This window comes from Buceros rhinoceros, unplaced genomic scaffold (assembly GCF_000710305.1).
Source record: "Buceros rhinoceros silvestris isolate BGI_N320 unplaced genomic scaffold, ASM71030v1 scaffold8252, whole genome shotgun sequence".
Taxonomy (NCBI): domain Eukaryota; kingdom Metazoa; phylum Chordata; class Aves; order Bucerotiformes; family Bucerotidae; genus Buceros; species Buceros rhinoceros.
The window spans coordinates 31,646-51,449 of NW_010397110.1; the positions used below are offsets into that span (position 1 = coordinate 31,646).

The 19,804-nt window shown below is 36.5% G+C and overlaps 1 protein-coding gene across 1 annotated transcript in view; it reads right to left on the reverse strand.

The window, feature by feature from the left end:
* LOC104502186 (WD repeat-containing protein 70-like) overlaps positions 1–19,804 on the reverse strand; it is a gene marked incomplete at its 5' end in the record, with an annotated part of 44,017 nt that overhangs the window by 11,309 nt on the left and 12,904 nt on the right. The window contains one exon of the mRNA XM_010146121.1: positions 693–752. Within this exon, the coding sequence (XP_010144423.1) occupies positions 693–752 (60 nt within the window). The remainder of the gene's footprint in view (positions 1–692; positions 753–19,804) is intronic.

Genomic DNA, 19,804 nt, shown 5'->3' on the forward strand with positions numbered 1-19,804 from the left:
GGGAATAGATTCAGGGCCGTTCATGGCAAAAAAATAAATTACATTCTATAAAAACAGATCTTTGATCAATCAGCGCATAAAAGCATTTCGGCTTGTACTGGAAGACGAGGTTACCCAGAGATGAAAACACCACGAACAAAGAAATGATAGTTCCAAGTAGGACAGTGGTTAAAAGAAAATGAAATTGAAGATGAAATATAGAAAAGGTGCAGTCGATGATAAGAAAGAATGAGGTTTCAAGAAATAGAGAATTGTGCACAAAGGCACTTAAAGATTCACGGAGAATGAAGGAGACCTGTATATAACTAAAAAGAAGTCTTAGAGACTTGAGCAATAACATCCTCTTTGAAACCCATAACAAGTGAAAGAAAGGTCTGAATTAGACTTATGACTAGATTAGGAAGGTCTAACCTACAAGAGGAACTCCAACAACTGCAGAGCATATTCGACAAAAAGGAAGAAAATGAGACTGCAATTGAGTTGAAGGGAGCCACATTTGAGTTATTACAAAACAGCAAAGCAGCAGTCCTAAAACACACTTTCAATCGCAATAAGAGCTAGGCTAAAATAACAAATTAAGAGGAAGAATTAGCTTCTTGAACTTTAGCTGACAGTAAGTATTTGTTAACTTATTTCATAGACTGGATCAATTCTAGAAAAACAAAAATTATTGAACATGTGTTATCACTTACTGTTTTTGTCCCATGTTGGAGTGTAATTTCATGAGAATCTGGAATTTTCTTGACAGGGTTCTGAAAAAAAAAAAAGAAAAAATCCACCTCTGAAAATAGTGCTATGACAAAAAAAAAAAAAAAAAAACCAACACACACAAAACCGATACTACAATATATGTAAAAGTAAGAAGGGTTTTCCTCATGAAAAAAAAAAAAGAAAAACCAACACACACAAAACCGATACTACAATATATGTAAAAGTAAGAAGGGTTTTCCTCATGCCAATCATAACTTGAAGAGGAAAAAGCAGGGGGAAATAGAAACAAGAGACTGATTCCAGATCTTTATTTTCATGGATATATGCCAAAAGATATGAAGAATAAGTGTTAAAAAATATGAGACTACATTAAGAAAGGAAAAAAAGAAAAAATATTTCACGGGTTTCCTCTTTAAAAAACATTAGAATTCTCCTTGGTTTTTAATCATCAGTATCTAACAATCTTGAATTGTGATTTAGTCAATCCATCATTATACAGAGACTTTTCAAATAAAAGGAAATGAAAAAAATCTAGAAATTCATTACAGGAGCTAAGTTAGTTATCTGTGTGGTCATATCTACATCATCGTGGACCGGCTTCCCTCTTCCACTTGCGCCATTATCCCCAGCTCTCATGGGTCTTCACAACTGCCACTTCGATGGCAGCTATAACATAGTCAATATAATTCAGGGAATTTCATTTAACAGCAACACACAGATGGGCAGCAATTACAGTTTTAAATATCTAACACTTTGCACTAACATGTGTACCACAAATATGAAACCAGCTAATTTACTCAGAAAGACACATACTGAAAACACTCAGGAGATTGCAAGGTTCCACAAAGGTCATTTGAATCATTACTCTCAAAATGCTCATTTGTCTAGTACCACTTAAGTTTCTGAAAACACACATAATCTATCATTTTTATGCCTGACATCTTTGTTATAATTTTCTGTTACTGACATCTGATTTTTAAATAATTTTAAGCACATTTTATTATACATTATATCTCTTTCCTCATTCATTTCTCCCAATTCCTTCCCTTTTTCCATGCTTGCCATAGAAAGTGTCAGTAACAAGGGGCTGATTTCCTTCACACTCATTTTATCCTTCAGTTCCATCAGCTTTATTGCTCTGATAAAACTGAAACCTTCATTATCTTTTGTTTAGCCAAATCTAACCTTCTTCTAACTTCGTGCTGCCAACAACAGTTCTGATTCCCAAAGTAACTGTATAGTTTCTTCCTGTTTTCACACAATACCTACACAGAGCTAACTCAGAAGACGACGCATTCCCTTTATTTTTGCATTTATATGCGGACATCTTCAACAGTCACAGGTGTTTAAAAAGGAAATCAAGTATTAGCATGGAAATTATACATGACCACCTACGCAAAAAAAAAAAAATTTACAGAATTGTGGTCCACCTGAAGTCTGAAAAGGTATGTATTGGCTGAGACAGAGTTAGTGTTCCCCACAGCAGCTATCATAGTGCTGTGCTTTGTACTGAAATAAAGGTGGTGATAACACGTGTTTTGGCTATTGCTGTGTATCACACCGAATCAAAGCTGTCTCTCCAACATTTCTCCCTCACCAAAAGGCTGGCAGTTGGTAAGATCCTGGAAGGAAGCACAGCCAGGAGAGCTGACCAAATTGACCAGAGGGATATTCCACACCATATGACATCTACTCAGCAATAAAGGCAAAGAGAAAGGAGGAGCAGCATACATTGTTATGACATTTGTCTTCCAGAGTAATGGCTACATGTACTGAAGTCCTACTTCCCAGGAAGTGGCTGGACATTGCCTGCTGATGGGAAATAGAGAACCTGTTTTTGTTTTCCTTTGCTTCTGTGCATGGTTTCTGCTTTAGACTGCCTTTATCTTGACCCACAAAGTTTTTTTCCACCTTATTTTTTTCCCCATTGTCCTGCTGAGGAGGAGAGTACTAGAGTGGCTCGGTTAGGGTGTCAACCCACCCCAAGGTAACAGTAGAAGTTTACAAATAGCTAGCCAACATTATGAACAATAAAGCCCACAGGGCAGTAAAAAAAAACTTTGCATGGACTCAGTGGTTTACAAGTTCAGAAGCAGGTGTAACTCAACATTCCCAAGTGAAGCTGTGACAGTGAAAAATGAGTTTTAGTTGACACTATAAAGCACCTAGACAAAGGTATGATTAGAATAGGAATTAAATTTTCTGTGCCTCCTCATTTCCTGTACTATAAATTGCTATTTGTTGTTCTCAGGATGCAAAAAACTGCTCAACGACCGCTGCCATCTAAGCACAACCAATAAAAACTGAACTGCGAAAAGGAGAGCTTCTGAGATTGATATTGCCATCGCTCACAACAAAAGATGTACTACTCCTGTGAATCAAAGGCTTTCACAGAAATCATCCACTGGTGGAAGGAGAAATAGCATTTTGGTCATCCTCAATGCAAGGTTGCTTATTTTGTATTCCAACCCACTTTCTGGAATATTTTATGTTTTCTCCTTTCATATACCTTACCACAAAGGTAAGTATTGAATTTCTATATTGCATCAGAACTGGATTTAATTTCGAGAGGGTATCTTAACTACTTCAAGAGTTCTTTCAAAAGTTAAATTATGATTAAACAAAACATGGTGGAATAAACATTTAATTGCCAGCTTCTCCAGGTGACAATAATCAAATCCTTCTTTTAATGAGAAGAGGGAATCACTCACATCAAAATGTTTTTGCTTTACAATGCGTTCATCGTGAACAGCTCCGGCTACTTATCTTTAAGGGAGAACAACAGATAAAACTACATCCTGTCATGTGATAAATCAAAGGGCCTGATCCTGGAATCAGACATCTGGCAAGTGCTAGTGGTGCCACGCTCTGCATCATCCAAGGGATGCCTGACAGCTAAAGTAACTGTTTAGACTATTCAAAACAAAAAACTAAGGTAACAACATCCAGGAACATATCTTGGCACATCTTCTAGACAACCAAACATTTACAGAAAAAAAAAAAAAAGTGGCTTATTCTATTTTAACAACTATGAACTTTATAAAATGACTGACAATGCTATAAATCTCTCCAACCTGCTTTGAGCGCCTATATGCACACACAAAAATCAGATCAAACTACCACCTTTCCAGATATTACATTCCAAACAATAAGTATTGCCAAAAAATCTTTTCTTCACACTCTCCAAAGAGTTAATACATTTTACGCTGATTTGAACACCAGGATCCCATGTATACTGTATATTACTTTAAGTCTGAAGAAGCAAAAAGGTGAAGTTTGCCCAAAGTGTAACTGCATTTTGAGGTCTTCCAGTTGTTGCCTGAATTTTACACAAAGTTAAGTTTACACAGATTGATTTTAATATTTCAATAATGCCGCTCTGGCAAATTTGTATTGTAATTAAAACTAGATGAGATGAAATCTCCAGGATTTTTTTCTTTGTTGGTTTTCTTTTCTTTTTTTCTTCTAAAACCGTGTCAGGAAAAGCCAATACATAAAATTTCTCTTTCACCAGAAATGAAAGAAAACAGTTTTGTGATTACACATCTTATATTTTTACAAAAATTCTCAATTTCCTGGCTAACATAAGATTAATATACATTAAACCTCTGAAAGTATTGTAGGAGTTCATGGTTTTTCTCAAAAATAAGAAAGTAAAATTTTCTCAAAAATGAAACTAGACTGTGGCGCAGAGACTAGTTGCAAGCCTACAGATAGTGGTATTCCCCAGGGGTCAGTACTGGGTCCAGTCTCGTTCTTATCTAAAAGGTGCATGTCAGGAGGATGGGGCCAGACTTTTTTCAGTGGTCTCCAGCAACAGGACAAGGGACAATGGGCATAAACTGGAACACAGGAAGTTCCACCTGATGAGGAAGACAATCTTCTGCACTTTGAGGGTGACAGAGCACCAGAACGGGCTACCCAGACAGGTTGTGGTGTCTCATTCTCTGGAGACTTTCAAAACTCGCCTGGTCACAACCCTGTGCAGTCTGCTCTGGTGAACCTGCTTTAGTAGGGGGGTTGGACTGATGATCCTGAGAGGTTACTTCCAATCTCTCCCATTCTGTGATTTCACAGTTGTGGAAGAAAAATTCCTCATTTCTCTTTTCAGACGAGAAAAATGTTTTAAGCTGTTAGGCACTTAGGTGAGTTTTCCATAACAGCAGTGAAGGCTGAAGACAGTAGTAAGTTGAAATTGCTTTTTCTCTGTTTTTTAAACTAGTTTTGCAAAGACGCTCGTGTTTTGCTCCATAAATCACTCCTCATGTACTGATCAAGACACTGTTACTTGTAAAATGAACAGGTTTTCCAATTAATTTTTTCATTGTTTTCCTCCATAACTTAAATGGAAAATGAATGTCTAAGATATACTCTAAGGCTGCAGAAGTGTAGACTCAAGACAAAGACAGAGTCTGAAAAAACACAATGTGAAAGCTGGGTAAGACGCTGTTTTACAACAACAGAAAAATACAAAACGTTTTTGGGTTTATAGGAGTGCCTTCCCCACAAATTTGCATGCAGAAAGAAGGATCCAGATTTGAATGGACTCTTCAACAACTTTTAATTTCCTCTCTTTTAGCTGTTAGAGTTGACAGACATATTCTGACACAAACTTGCATGTTATTAAACTCAGTTTGGCCTGGATTCACACAACCTAATACAGACAACACTTCCTTCAGACTTCTTACACAACCTTCAAAAAGAGACAGATAACTCCAGAAGAAGAACCAGTGTACCAAAAAACTGGATCATCTGAAGACCTGTCCTCTTCATAAATTACTCAGGAAGTGCAAGGCAGCTAAATGCCTAACATAGGTGCCTTGATTAAGTTGGATGAATCCCAGCCTATGCGTGTTTACTACCTAAAATTTTGGCCTGAAAAAGATAAAGGAAAAATATTAGAGAAAACAGGAGGATACATGCAAACACAGCAACATCTTGGCTGATATTCCCACGAAGCTTCCACAAAATCTGTTATTAATGGAAATAACTCCATGACAAATCCAGAAAACCTTCAAAATTAACAAAAGTAGGGAAAAAGGAAGGGACCTACAAAATGCTGTCTCTCCCAATTATCATTTAATATGGTAACACTCAAAACACCACAGAACTTATGTCTTGAATTTTAAGTACAAGAAGACTAAGGAGAGGCTGTTCTTCTCTTTAGTGAGCTAAAATGCATTACTCCAGGGTGCATTCAAGAACTAAGGAGATGCTTAAGTAGATGAACTTCCTCTCAAGTGGCTAGAGGACGTAAATTTATTTATTCAATATGGAAATGTTACTGTGGCTAGCTTCTCTCAACATCATCTAATTCACAGCCTCATGAAATTCTTATGATCTGAACCAGAGTGTTTTGCTAGGTTTAACCAGCTAGGGAAAAGACCTTAGATTAAATCTTCATCCTACTACATGACTGCCTAAAAATAATAAATTTCTAATGTTATTATAGGTCTGGCGCAACATATTTTATTGGATAATGGGTCAAAAAGTAATTCAGAGACTGTTCCCAGACAAAACAGGTAACATGAATTAAATCTCCTCATCCCTTTCATGCCACCTCCTGACATGCCCTCTCCCAACAAGACTTCAACCGCTTAACATTTAGAAAAGGCATTGAAGTTATTCTCAGCATGGTGTGCAAGTATCTTTTTTATATATAAACATCACACTTCTAAAGTACAGCAGAAAGCCTGCCTGATTTAGATCCTCAGATAGTGTTTTAGATACCAATTTCAGGAGGTTACAATTTTTCACCTAGATTCTAAAATCTCATTTAGATAAGTTCTACATTTATAACACGTCCTTGATTTAAGAAGTCATAGTTTATATTAATATTTATGACCTGGGAATTGTCCTCAGAACATATACCAGAGAAATTCTCTTGAGATTTTTCTAAAGGAAGTTGTAATGACTGATAAAACCGATTTAAATCTAAAATTACCTGCGGTTGTTCAAGTTTCCCTTGCAGTTTTTGGGAGACTGAGTTACTTAAGCTGAGTGTTCTGGTGATGTTTCAAATATGGTACCTTCTGCTCACACAACCACCTACCTACTTCATCTTTATATCCTCAGTCTTAAATGCATATAAACAGAAATCTTCATATTTGCTAAAAGAGTATGCACAGCTGCCACACACCACCCATGTTCAGTGGATCCACATGGATCTCTGTGGTCCCTAAAAGACACACATGAAAGAATCCAAGAACACAACACGGGATGGAGGACCAGACTGTACGCAACTTTTGTTAATGCCTACTATTTTTCAACTTGCTAGTGTGTTCACTTAATCATTTACATTAAGCTCACTCTAAAAGTTCCTTTATCTAAACCATAGAGACACTTCTATGACCTTTTGGCAGACTTTAGGATAAAAGTTAAGTTCTTTCACTTGACTAAGAGAAACCATGAAAACCAAGGTTACACACAAACTTCCAGCAGCAGTATCCTGCCTTTTAGTAATTAGAACACTTCCAGCAGTTTTTCAGCCATTAAAAAAGCTATACTGTTCTCCAGATTAACTTTGTCTTAAAATAAAATTATTGATTAAGTATTTCAGAATCTAGAGACCATACATACAAGTTTAACATTTTCTGCAAAACAAGCCTCATCTCTAGATATTTTAAAAGTCAGTGATACTATTAATCCTTTGTAATTCGTGCAGCAAATGGCAGGTTTAGATACACACACTTCTATGGAAATAAAATAATACATTCAGTAAAATAGGTATTACTGTTTCTTTTGCAAGTTTCATAAGCAGTGAAATTAAGTCCAACAGCTGCACTACACTCTAAATTTTAAATTTGGACTCACCAAAAAAATTTAGAAGCCAATGTAACCAATACACATCCAATATTTGACACTGCTGTCTAAAACAGACATGGCGATTACCTTGGTTGAAATAAAATGCGTTTTTCCTCTTGTCAAAAAAGAGCTTGATGTTCACTTTAGGACTTCTAGAGAACTTGTAAGTACAGAATTTCTTAAGAATCAAGGTGATATAAGTAAGATTCTCTACACCAGTGGAACAGCAACCTTATTAGTGAGCCTTCTCTTTAAAATGATAAATGTTTTAATGATCAAAATTTTAAAAATTATACTATTGGTGCAGACCAATTCTTGAGCTTTGACTCTGTGCAATTTATTTCATTCCTGCACACACAGTTTCCTCATCTGAAAATTCTGAATAAATATTATCTATTGTAAGGAATCTGCTTTAAGCTTTTATTCATCAGTATCGGTCAAGTTCTTCAAATTCCTCTGGGAGCTTGTTATTCTTAGCAAACAACATTACAGTCAGTAAAACTAAACGATAACATCTCAAGAGACAGCTGTCCATAGCCTATACTTTTCAACAGTTTTCCAAATTTGATTGTAAAAAGGTGTTCACTCAGATGTTTACGACACAATCTTGAGAGAGATAAAAAATTATGCATACCATCCTCCTTAGTGGCAAATATTTCAGTTCCCTACAAACTTACTAATCAGTTAGGATCAGGAATTAAAAAGGGGGCAAAGGCAAGTGGGGGCGGAGGGCGGGAGACGCAGGTAGCCATGCAAAGAAAATATACAACCACAGTGTGAAAGTAGTAGAGGGGTGTGGGTTAAAAATTATAACATGTCTAAGTCACTACAGGAAGGAAGGACAATTTCCTATCTAGCTCCCACAGCTGGTTCCAATTCTATTACTGTTTCGATTACTAATTCTCCCATGCCACCCATAAATTACCTTCAAAACATTAATGTTTAAGCTGTCTTATAGCAATTTCATGTAATGTGACATGAGAATAAATTGCTAAGTGACTTTAACTGAGCATCTGGAAAGAGGAAAAGATGCATTTATATGTATACATGTCAGGTCCACGCTTGCAATACACCTTTCTTCATGCTTCACTCAGGTATATTCCTTTAGCTAAAGCTTATGTCAGAAGAAGGTGGTGTGTTACCCCCAGAAGCATCTCATATTGTTAAAACTGTTGTAATACCCAATGACACTGCAAATAATTTTCAAAGTGTTCAAGGCAAACCCTAAGAACTCCTTTAAAAATCACAGCCAGTGTGAATATTTCAGTTCTATTTTTAATCATAAACCCCATAGTTTTTAAAAACTGTACCCAAGAATTATAAAACATGCTTACCTTCTATGCACTTAACATGACACATCTTACTACAGTATCTACAAATGTTGAGACCCCTCCAGCGTACCATATCAAACATACTGATTTCTGTATGTGCAACGTAGTCAAAAAATCCCAAATTATTACATAAACCTGATAAGTCATGTAACTAGAGAGCCACTGATTTCCATATAGCAATTAAACAATTATTCAGTATTGCTCAGTTGTAGATTGCACCAGAAGTTAACACATTATCCAGTAGAATGATGCCAAAATGTCAATTCCAAAACCTATACTCATTCCTCAAGGAGTGTGAGGTATAAAAGCATACAGAAGCAATGCTTTCACTTTTTAACCCAACAAAAAAGATCCAGACAATACAGAAAATTTTAGTGGTGTACGTGGAGAAAGAAGGCAAAAATTCAAGAACATCATACGTTACTGAAACACCTCATTTCAGACTTCCTGACATTATGTTAAGACTTTGTATATTTCTATTACTCCATAACTCCTAAAAAATTTAGAATATTAGATACATCCTATGAGATCTTTCCTCAAATTAATCAACAGGCTTCTTGATCTTCTCCACAAGGTACTCTATAGTATATAAAGATTACTGCAGTTACAGAACAGTTTTCTCCCTTTTACTATCTAAAATTTAAGTTTGGATTATACAATCCAGATTAAGTTACTATTAATTAGGTACGTAACAACATTGTTAATCTAGCTAAGATGGATTAATAAAAAATACATCTTCAACTTGCTCATAATAGACAGTCGATAATATACTTCGAACTCACAATCATATAATACAAAGATGACAAATTCAGATGTTCAGATCGTGTGCCCTACAACTACTTTCTTTTGCAGTCAGGAAGGAAAAGCATCGTCGACAGATACAAGGAACTCCAGATTTCAGACCACATACCAATCACATATCTGCTGTGATATTTTCAATAAGACAGTTGCTTCTATGTCTAAGTATCATGACATAAATGGGATAAAAAGTCCCATTGTGCATGTGTGCTACAATGACGTATTAAGCAAGTACAGTAGGTCATACGTGAGTTTGAGCTCCTCAGATCCTGCCAAGCCAGAATCATAGAATAATATGGGTTAGAAGGGACCTTTAAAGGTCACCTAGTCCCAACCCCCTGCTGCAGTGTGCAGGGCCATCTTCAACCAGATCAGGTTGCTCAGAGCTCTGTCCAACCCAACCTGGAATGCGATGGGGCTTCTACCACCTCTCTCAGCAACTTGTGCCAGTGTTTTACCAGCCTCTTCGTAAAAAATTTCTTCCTTGTATCTAGTCTAAATCGCTCTTTTTCGTTTAAAATCATCACCCCTTTTCCTATCGCTATGAGACCTCCTAAAAAGTCTGTCTCCATATTTCTTATGGGCTCCCTCTAAGTACTGAAAGGCCGAAAAAAGGTCTCCCTGGAGCCTTTTCTTCCCCAGGCTAAACAAGCCCAACTCTCAGCCTGTCCTCATAGGGCAGGTGTTCCAGCCCCACGATCATTTTCACAGCCCTCCTCTGGACCTACTCCAACAGGTCCTTGTCTTTTCTGTGCTAGACACAGCACTCCAGATGGGAGTAGAGCAGAGTAGAGGGGCAGAATGACCTCCCTCAATCTGCTGGCCCCACTGCTCTTGATGCAGCCCAGGAAACAGCTGGCTTTCTGGGCTGTGAGCGCACATTGCTGGCTCATGTCCAGCTGTACTGACAGCAGCAGTCGCCCGGAACCTGGTACAGGACCTTGCACTTGGCCTTCTTGAACCTCATGAGGTTCATTTGCATCAGCCCTCTTCTCCACCTTGTCCAAGACCCTCTGAACAGCATCCCATCCCTCAGATATATCATACTTTGAAGTACCCTAACTCCTTTACAACCTATTTACAAAACAAAGTTAAAACAAAGGAAAAAACCCACCCTATATTAAAAAAAATAGAAAGAGATAAGCTCTTTGTATAACACTCATACTACAAATGAAATCTTGCCATTGCTGAGGAAATCTCCTGGCTGACTAAAATTTCACCAGGGAATACACTATTCCTAACTGCTGTTCCCATAAATAAGCCAGCTAAGAAAACCTCCAGCAGTTCTTCTCCTGTAACAAGCAAGTGCTTAAACATAGATTTAACTTTACATTCAATCAGAAGCAAAACAAAAGTACAAAATGAGCACTAGAGAAGCAGAGAGTGTATAAACACTTCCTAGCTTTCCACAGTAGAAGTTCCACAGTAAAAGTGTTGGGATGGAATGTATAACCCATAAAATAAACTGAATCAAATACAGCCCAAGAATTCTTGCTCAGATTTGTCCAAATTCCCTGGACATGATCAAGACAGCTAACAAGGAAGCCAAAACAAGGATTCCCTATTTTGCAGTTTGCTGTGCTCGGGCAGAATTTAAGTTCCATTTCTGGAATTCATTCTGAATTCTTCACATCAAGCTCATGTTTGACATCCTTCTTGGACATGTGGTCCATGAAGAGATATACTTTAGTTCTGAAACTAAAGCTATATCAGATAACACCTACTGCTGTCCTGGACTTAACTGTTTCTCAGACCTTTTAACAACTCACATCTCATGTCTTGGAAGCCACACAAAATGGACAGTAGATAAGCTTACAAAGCAAATTGTTCTGCCTTCAATTTTTCAGTGCTTTTATTCTGTTTAAAAAACAAATCATTTGAAGGCACTCTTCTTTACGTGCTTGCTTTTTAAATTTATCTTGTCTTCTATATCATACATTCAGATACTCCAGATGCTAAGTCTATCTGGCTAGTACAGGTAATCCAGTTGCTATCTCAGGATAGCAAAAATGGACCTCTGAGTAGAGAATGATGGCACCCTCTTGTCTTCAGGTTCCTCTCATGAGATCCTGATAAATATCTACAGACAGGGAGGAAGTCTTCCAGGGCACTTTATTATGTGAAGTCTCCCTTCATAAACCAATTATTTCAGAAACCACTGCATAGAGCAATGTATTAAAATGGGAAAACCCTGACATTTAACCTGCCCCTACCTGTGAACCATTTGGCATTTCAGTGTAATAGAGAAATAAGGAAATAGAGAAAGCAAGAGAATTATTAAAACCCGCCATAAGCTATTTATGCATTCCCACATCCTCACAGTCACTGTGATTCTGAACAATTCCAGCAGAGTGGTAGCATGGAGCACAGATGAGAAAACAAGCTACGAAGAGTGAGCAAATGCATATAAATAGATTTTTGCAGTTGGTTGTGGGTATCAAGAGCTTAGAAGTATCTATTAATACTGAGAGGCGCAGGGCAGATGCACTTAATTTTGCACAATAGAGGCAGTGGGGGAGTTCTGGCTACTGGAATTTTTCATAAGCTTAGATATTTGCTCTGAGATCATAATTACTGTTCAAGTGATAGGCTTGTTTACAAACTTGCACTTAAAGAACTCAAATAACTCATAAGCTATATTGCAAACCACGTGCCATTTAACCTATCTGTCCCGCTGGGTGAAAGACCTGAGATGACCTCCTTAGAACCTGTAATTACAACAAGGTATGGTATGTTAAGCTTAACGTTTACACAGTAAGCCCTTCTCACTGTGGAAGTGTCAAGCTGAGCGATTATTGTTACTGTGCCATAGAGCTTCTCCTCCATGCCCTTTTAGCAAGAACAATGGCACAGAGCGAAGTCAGGGAGTGTCTTATCAGGGTCATCATGCAGCGTTTTCAGAAAAATGTATGAAATCTAAATCTGGGTTGTTTTCCTTGATAACAGATGAGCGGTTACAGATTACAAATTAAATATTATCTATTCATCTTATTTCAAATACAAATGTTCTACACGTTTAGATTTTCATTATCAGTGCCTGGTGTGCAAGACGTATTTCCTCACAAAGAAAGCCTAAACCCACTTATAATCTTTCCTTACAACTATGTGGGCTTCAATCATTCCTGATTTAGTTTTTTATCTGCAAATACTGCAATCTGTACAAACAGTTTTGAATCAAAAACAGTTATTAGGAAGTTCTGCTCAGTTTAGTTCTGAAAGTGAACTAATTCCATTAATGGTTAAGCAACCAGAGAAAAGACAGCTTAAAGATTCTCTCTTGCCTACATATAAATTAGTTTTAAAATGCTCCAAAGAAAAATTGTATCACTAACTGCTATTCTAAAAAGGTGCACAAACAGGAAGCACCAAGGTTGGTGCCAGAAAAAAAATATCATCTTACTATACTTAGGAAGCAAGTAGGTTTGATACATATGCTGGAGCCAGAAGGAATCACAAATCTTTGCAATCCTACATTTTCATTATCTTTTGCTCCTAACTTCTCAGAGTAATATTTAGAGGAATACTAAATCATCTTCTCACACTTCCCTCCCTCACAAAGAGCAGAGATCCACACTCCCTTCTTAGCCCAGTGACTTACTATACTGTTCACTGTTTTCTCATGTTACTTTTTCTTCCTTGCCTAATTCCCTTCTGTATCATTTAACTGCTATGTATGATATGTATTAAAAAAGGTCTGTTATCATAAATCTGACTGCATACATTACTTCAAGATGCAGCTAGTCACAAAATTTTCTCCTCATTGGCTAGAGAAGTTGGGTAATTTCTATGATGTTATTATTACGAATTTCTACCACCCACTCAAACTTGGTTGCTGAAACATCGTGAGGTTACTCCCTAAAAGTAACAGACAGGGTTGCACTTTCCGGCAATTCCTACTCTGTGAAACAACTCCCATAAGGTAAACTAACACAAATTGCATTAAACTACATAGAATTAAACTACAGCTGACAACTATTATTTTTTGACGGACTAAAACTATTTTCTGTAACTATTGTGTGATTTGGGCATATGCTCATTAAAATAGCCTTACAAATAGCATAGTTACAACTAATTTAGATTTAGCAACATTCATCTTACTCTGGGGAGTTAACTTCTTTTTCATCAAGAAAATTAATTAGTTGACTACTGCTCATTCGGCATTCAGACTCTGATTGAAGTTTCTTATTTGGACTGCAAGACTTCGGGAAATCACAGAAAACTACCACTGGGCCTTCTCAAAGTCTATTCAATGTATCATAATTGCCCTCCCTAAGAAAAATACTTTACAGACAGCAACTGGACTAAGCCTCGTACTATTTATACCATTAATTTACAGATTATTTAAAAGACCGTTCCTTAAAATTACAGCTGTCAAATGCAGAAAATTCCTTTATTACTCTATTACTTAAAGGCTTGCACTACCACAACACAAATATAAACATTTGTTATTTTAAAAAACCCTATTTTTCAGAGACTTCTTTTCAGAAATGTGATAGAGTCACCAGAGACAGGGATACAAGCAGGGAGGGGTCAAAGAGGATCCACATGCCTGACACCTACAAGTCACCTTAGGAAGAAATATCAATTACAACATAGTACAGGTATGTCACAGCAAAAAACCAAAATAAAACCCACAAGAAACTGCTAAATAAGGCAGCATTTAATCACAGAACAGAGAAACAATTCTGAAGGAGTCTGTGCAAAGAAAGGTAATAAATTCCAGGTTAAAACAAATGAAATATGAAAACAAGTTATTATGACATTGGCAGAAAAGAGATCCATCTCAGAATTTAACCATTTTCTATCAAGATATACTGTGAGGTTTACTCTGGCATCATTATTTTGAGGATTTAGTTTCATATACCACACATACTCCTATCCACTGAAGTCAGTCACAAAATTACCACACACTTCTACACGACCAAGCATTTCACCTCGTCTGCCTGCACACCCATGTATGTCATCTAAACAAGGCAAAACCTGAGGAAAAGTAAACATATGAAGAATACACAAGTGATATAAAAAAAACCAACTAGCACATGGCAGCTTACATTATCTCCAGATTTTTAGTATTTTCCACAGCAATATTAAATTAACAGTTAAAAATCATTTTTTTTTAAATGGTCTTATGGCATAGAATGCTCATAAAGACCAAGACTTAAAACTGTAGAAAAAGAAGAGGTGTCTTTAACATTACTCAGCACAGTGGTCTTTGAAAATAGATATATGAAATTTGTAGACACTGACGATTAAGGTAGCTACTTCTGAATTTCCATTCCTGATATTTTACATAGAAAAACTAATGTCCTTTAATAAGAAATGTCACTGAGAAATATGCTTATTCTTGCACTTAAGACAATAGCAGTTACATTCACTCTGCAAGAGACATACACTGACTGTAACGAAAAAGGCACAGATCTGGTAGCACTGAATGGCAGCTGGTCCCTACAGATGTGATTACAGCCTGATATGTTTGCTTCCTTTGCAGAGAACAGCAAGTTCCAAGACACTCTAAGCAACGGGTTGGTTAGAAAAAGGCAGATAAAACTCTGTAAATCACCACAACGCATGCAACTTGGAAGATTACCAACTTGAGAAAGAAACAGTAATTATTGTAAGAGCTATGATTCTTCTCAACCCAATTAATACTTTAAAAGAAGCCTAGCAAGTGTCTTACATATCTCTGTTACATTATATCTCAACCAAAACACTGGAAGATTCTACTCTGAAAATTGTGCACTGCAATACTGAAAAGCTGAAGAATTGTTTCAAGTGCCATAATTGTTGCTGTTCAGATGCAGTTCAAAAGTTTAAGAACTAATCACTGCTTTCCCCTTCTGCTTAGAATTCCAGTATAAAGAATGAGATTTCACAGCTTCCAATGAGTTGCAAATTCAACTTGACATCTGATGCTGACATGATTTTCCTTTTCAGATGAACTGTCTACATCAGCCATCACATTTATGGATAGTTTATTTTTTCAATGAAATCTGATCTTTTACTTCTAATTTGTCTCCTTCAGTCCTGCCAAGCCAGCACTTTTACATAATTCGTATTAAGTGTATTTGTATAAAAAGCATTAAGTCCTACAGGTTTGTCTGTACTACATGATAGGAGAACAGCAGCTAGTTCATGTAAGTAGAGACAGACATAAACGTGAAAATCATTATAATACATAGGACACTGCGACTCTAATAAAGATTGCCAGCTCTTTCTGACGCCTGAATTAATTGAACAAATACAGACCATATAGTAAGTAATAGTGAAATAACACCTATATTGTGATATTTGTGAAATACTTAAAAAACAAGCCAAGTTTTCTAGCATTTCCACACAACTCACATATTAGGGAGAGCTTTTAGCTTTTTCCTTTCATGCCAGATATTATTTTAATGTAAGTGAATATTTGAAATGTATCTTCAGAACCATTTTTCCATCATACGTTTCCATTATAAGAAATTGTAACTAATTTCTACAGCTCTTCTATGATTTATTTCCTGCATTCATACTCATTATTATATGAAAGATAAGCTCCGTATTGTAAAAGGGCCACTGAAACTAAGTCCAAACCTTATTTAAGACTTTGCATCTCACCACTCGAGAATGTACACATGCTCACTGCAGTGAATTCCACATATTGAAATAATCCCTATCAAAATCTTTACATAGTACTATTTACTCAGAAAACTGGTTCCAAGCTACTTTCTAAAGAGGGCTGCAGAAACTATGCAAGACAAGCAGAAGTTCCAGGAAAGCTGGTACGCATCTATATGTTTTTCACCGCCCCCTACTGCAATTTTGGTGAAGGAAAAAATTAAAAAAAAAGAATATTGATGTTAAATGGCATTAATTAAGGTGTATCAAAGATAAAGGAAATTTTTTTAAAGTCAAACATCAGCTGTACCTCACGTAGACAAATTCGGACTTGTGTACTAGCTAGGTAACTCATGTATAAACTGCACTGCACACAAAACAGCAGAGAAGGAACAGGTTTGTGCGCATGAAGTGTGCTCCCTTCTCAGCTAGCTTGCACGGAGATCAGTGCTGTCCCAACCTAACCAGAATGCAGAGTGGTTATTTTGGGAGTCCATCACGGGTCTTACACCAGCACACAGAAGACTGCTCAGTTCCATGAGCTCCTATTTGCACCTTGAGAGCACACTTTGCTACCAAATACCACACATTTTTATTTATTAAACCTGAAAATAAAAATGCAAGTAATGAATCACCTTCTGTCTGTTAGTAGCAAACTATGTTCTGTCTCTACTTTCAGTCTCATCAATAGCGTAAAAGCTAAGGTACAATGCTGGTAGTTCCACTGATTATGCATACTCAGTCCCACTTCAAAAATTGGAAGTCTGTGTCTCTAGTTCCACTGAAGTCAACACACGTAATTACATGAAAAAGGATCTAATCCTGGAACCTTGAATAAGAAACCTGAGGTGCACGAAATAGCTATTTATTAGCTATTTGCATTAAGTTCTGTTTTAGAAATCTGTACAGAAAGCTCCTTATCCCTACCGAATAAAGGTCCTGTTTGAACTATCTTTTTAAAAGTTGGGAAGGAAACATTACATAATTTATCACCTTTTCACTATTTTTACACACGATGTTATGATATGAAAATAACTTTTGCTTTATAAAGTGATGTTTTAGTTGAAAAACAAATGCTGTATCTAACTCATCTGACTTTTTCAACTACATTAGGATCCTTATGTAAACAGATGTAAGATCTTAAAGTCACCTTCAGTTCTTTAGTTTCTTCTATCTTATCTCTCATTAAATAGATATTCTATGAGACATTTCTAAAAGCCTTTCTACAAAAACAACAGGTGTAAAGATAGTAACTTTCAAAATTAGAATAAAATACTCCTAGTAGAATAAAGGAATAAATAGTTTACAAAAAAGCAGTAAGTGCACTCACTGGAATCTAAGTAGGAGCCTCTAAACACATTTCAAAAGCTGCAGGACTGTACCATGAAAGGGGATAGTTAAAAAAAATTGTATGAATGATTCTTCATGATTCTTCAGTTCCTTTGGTGAAAGTAATTATTTTGGTTTATAAAATGAGATCAGAAAAATATTAACTTTTATCAGTGCTCAGTTACAAGGACGCATCAAATAAGCATTTATTAAAAGGAGATAAGGTAACAGCAAAATATTAACCAAGATACTAATGATTTGAAAACAATTATATTAGGTATTAAAATGAAAATATAAAAAGATAAACAGGAGTATAGGAAGGAACTTCAGTATGATTGGTGTGCAGTCTGGGTATTTATAGCCCTTCTACACTGCCAAGTGCCCACCTGCAAGTAAGAGATGCTACTGCAGCAGTTGTGAAACATTACCTGTGGTAGTCTCACATTCATAAAAAAAAGACTCTCTTAAACAAACAGCAGACTTTCCAAGAGTCAACAAAATTGCTCTCCAAGGATACCACTGGAGCAGTCTGCAGTTCCAACAGTTTAGCATTAATCATTTGTTAATCGAAAATCCTGTGAAGATTTGTTTTGGAAAGGAAATGTAACTGCATGTCACTTAGACTCTTCCTTCAGATACAGCCCTTTTAAATTATTTAATCGTCTCCACCATAAATATGCCAATACTCGTTAGCATTCACTTTATCTTCCTCTTCATTCAAGCAAGGGTTCTCTCTATCAGTATTTCTCATTATTCTGTTTACAGCATAAACAGAGAAGATTCATGTTATGTTATCAAAAACATAACATTCATGTACCAGATACAAAGAAAACCTGCTATCTTCTGTTGATCTATTCCGTGGTGATACCAAGAGTAGAATACAGAGTTAGTATCGCTGTACACTCTCTTTCCAAGTTTAGAACTATTTCATGTACTCTAACATCGTTAGAAACAATATGCTATTTGTACTTTATAAAACCACATTGGAAATTTGTTGCAACTGCCAACTGAAGCACCACGTAAGAAGTGCCAGTCCCCACTTTCTTTTGACTGTCAGCATCTTAGGTTCCCAAAGAATAAATTCATTTCAGTCTTATCTCCAAAGATCCCAACATCACTGGGGAGCCAGGGAGCACTCAGGACTCAGCATGAGGATCCCATGTTTCAAGCGTGACAGCTCTACAGCTACAATAGGTGACCCAGAGAATACAGAAGCACTACCAGCAGCTCTGAAAGAAGCTTTCTACAGGCTCCATCAAGTCAGGCTGACCTGACAAAGGGTTTCTAAAGGAGCTGGCAAAGAGTAGAAACACATATATCACATTTTATTTAACACTAATAAAGGCATAGCATGATACTATGCTCTGCAGAATTGATAATTAGAGGTCGTGTAAGTATATTTGTTTTCTCTGGTGACAGTCACAAACTCTGGGGCTTTAGACGGGAGAGAAGAAGAGCAAATATCCCATGCCTTTTTATGAAAGACAAACATCCCCTAAATTACCCTAGTAGTCTTCTCTTTTACATTGTACATATGATGCTCACGGTTTTAGTCACGTATTCCTTCCTTTCCAGCTTCTGACTCATTCTCTAACATACTCACACAGATTCATTATACAAAATTCAGGGGTTTGATTTTGCATCTTTTCATCTTTGTGAAGTTTGCAAATCCTAACTCACATTTGAGATGATCTTTCTCATTCTTTGCAAAATCAGTAGCCACATCAACGATCCTTACCAAAAATTCCATGACTTGTTCAAAGTTTTATATAAAGAAAATGTATTTTCCTGATTTTTACAGCAGAAATACTGTCAAGATGTAAGAAATTATACCCATGACAAAAGTATTTTCCTCTTGATTATACAGGAAAGTAATACAACAGGAAATTGAAAGCAATGGGAATTGCTACCTATTTTTCATCAATGTATCAAAGACTAGAAGTAGTTGAAATATAAAGCCTCTCATCCGCAAATCCACAATTTTCTGTCTCTATTGCACACACAAAATTGCTTTGTTTAGCTTACTTCACTGTTTATTCTTTAGACAAGATGAAACACGACTGGTTAAACAAGATTTAACAGTAACTAGGACAGACAATCCTCAGCCTAAATGTTGTAACTCCTTAACTCTGATAACATTTATTTTTTACAACACCACAACATTTAGCCTGGTACCATAGCCAAATTCTGATTGAAACAATTACAGTCCACTTAAATTCTCCATCTATATCAGCAGG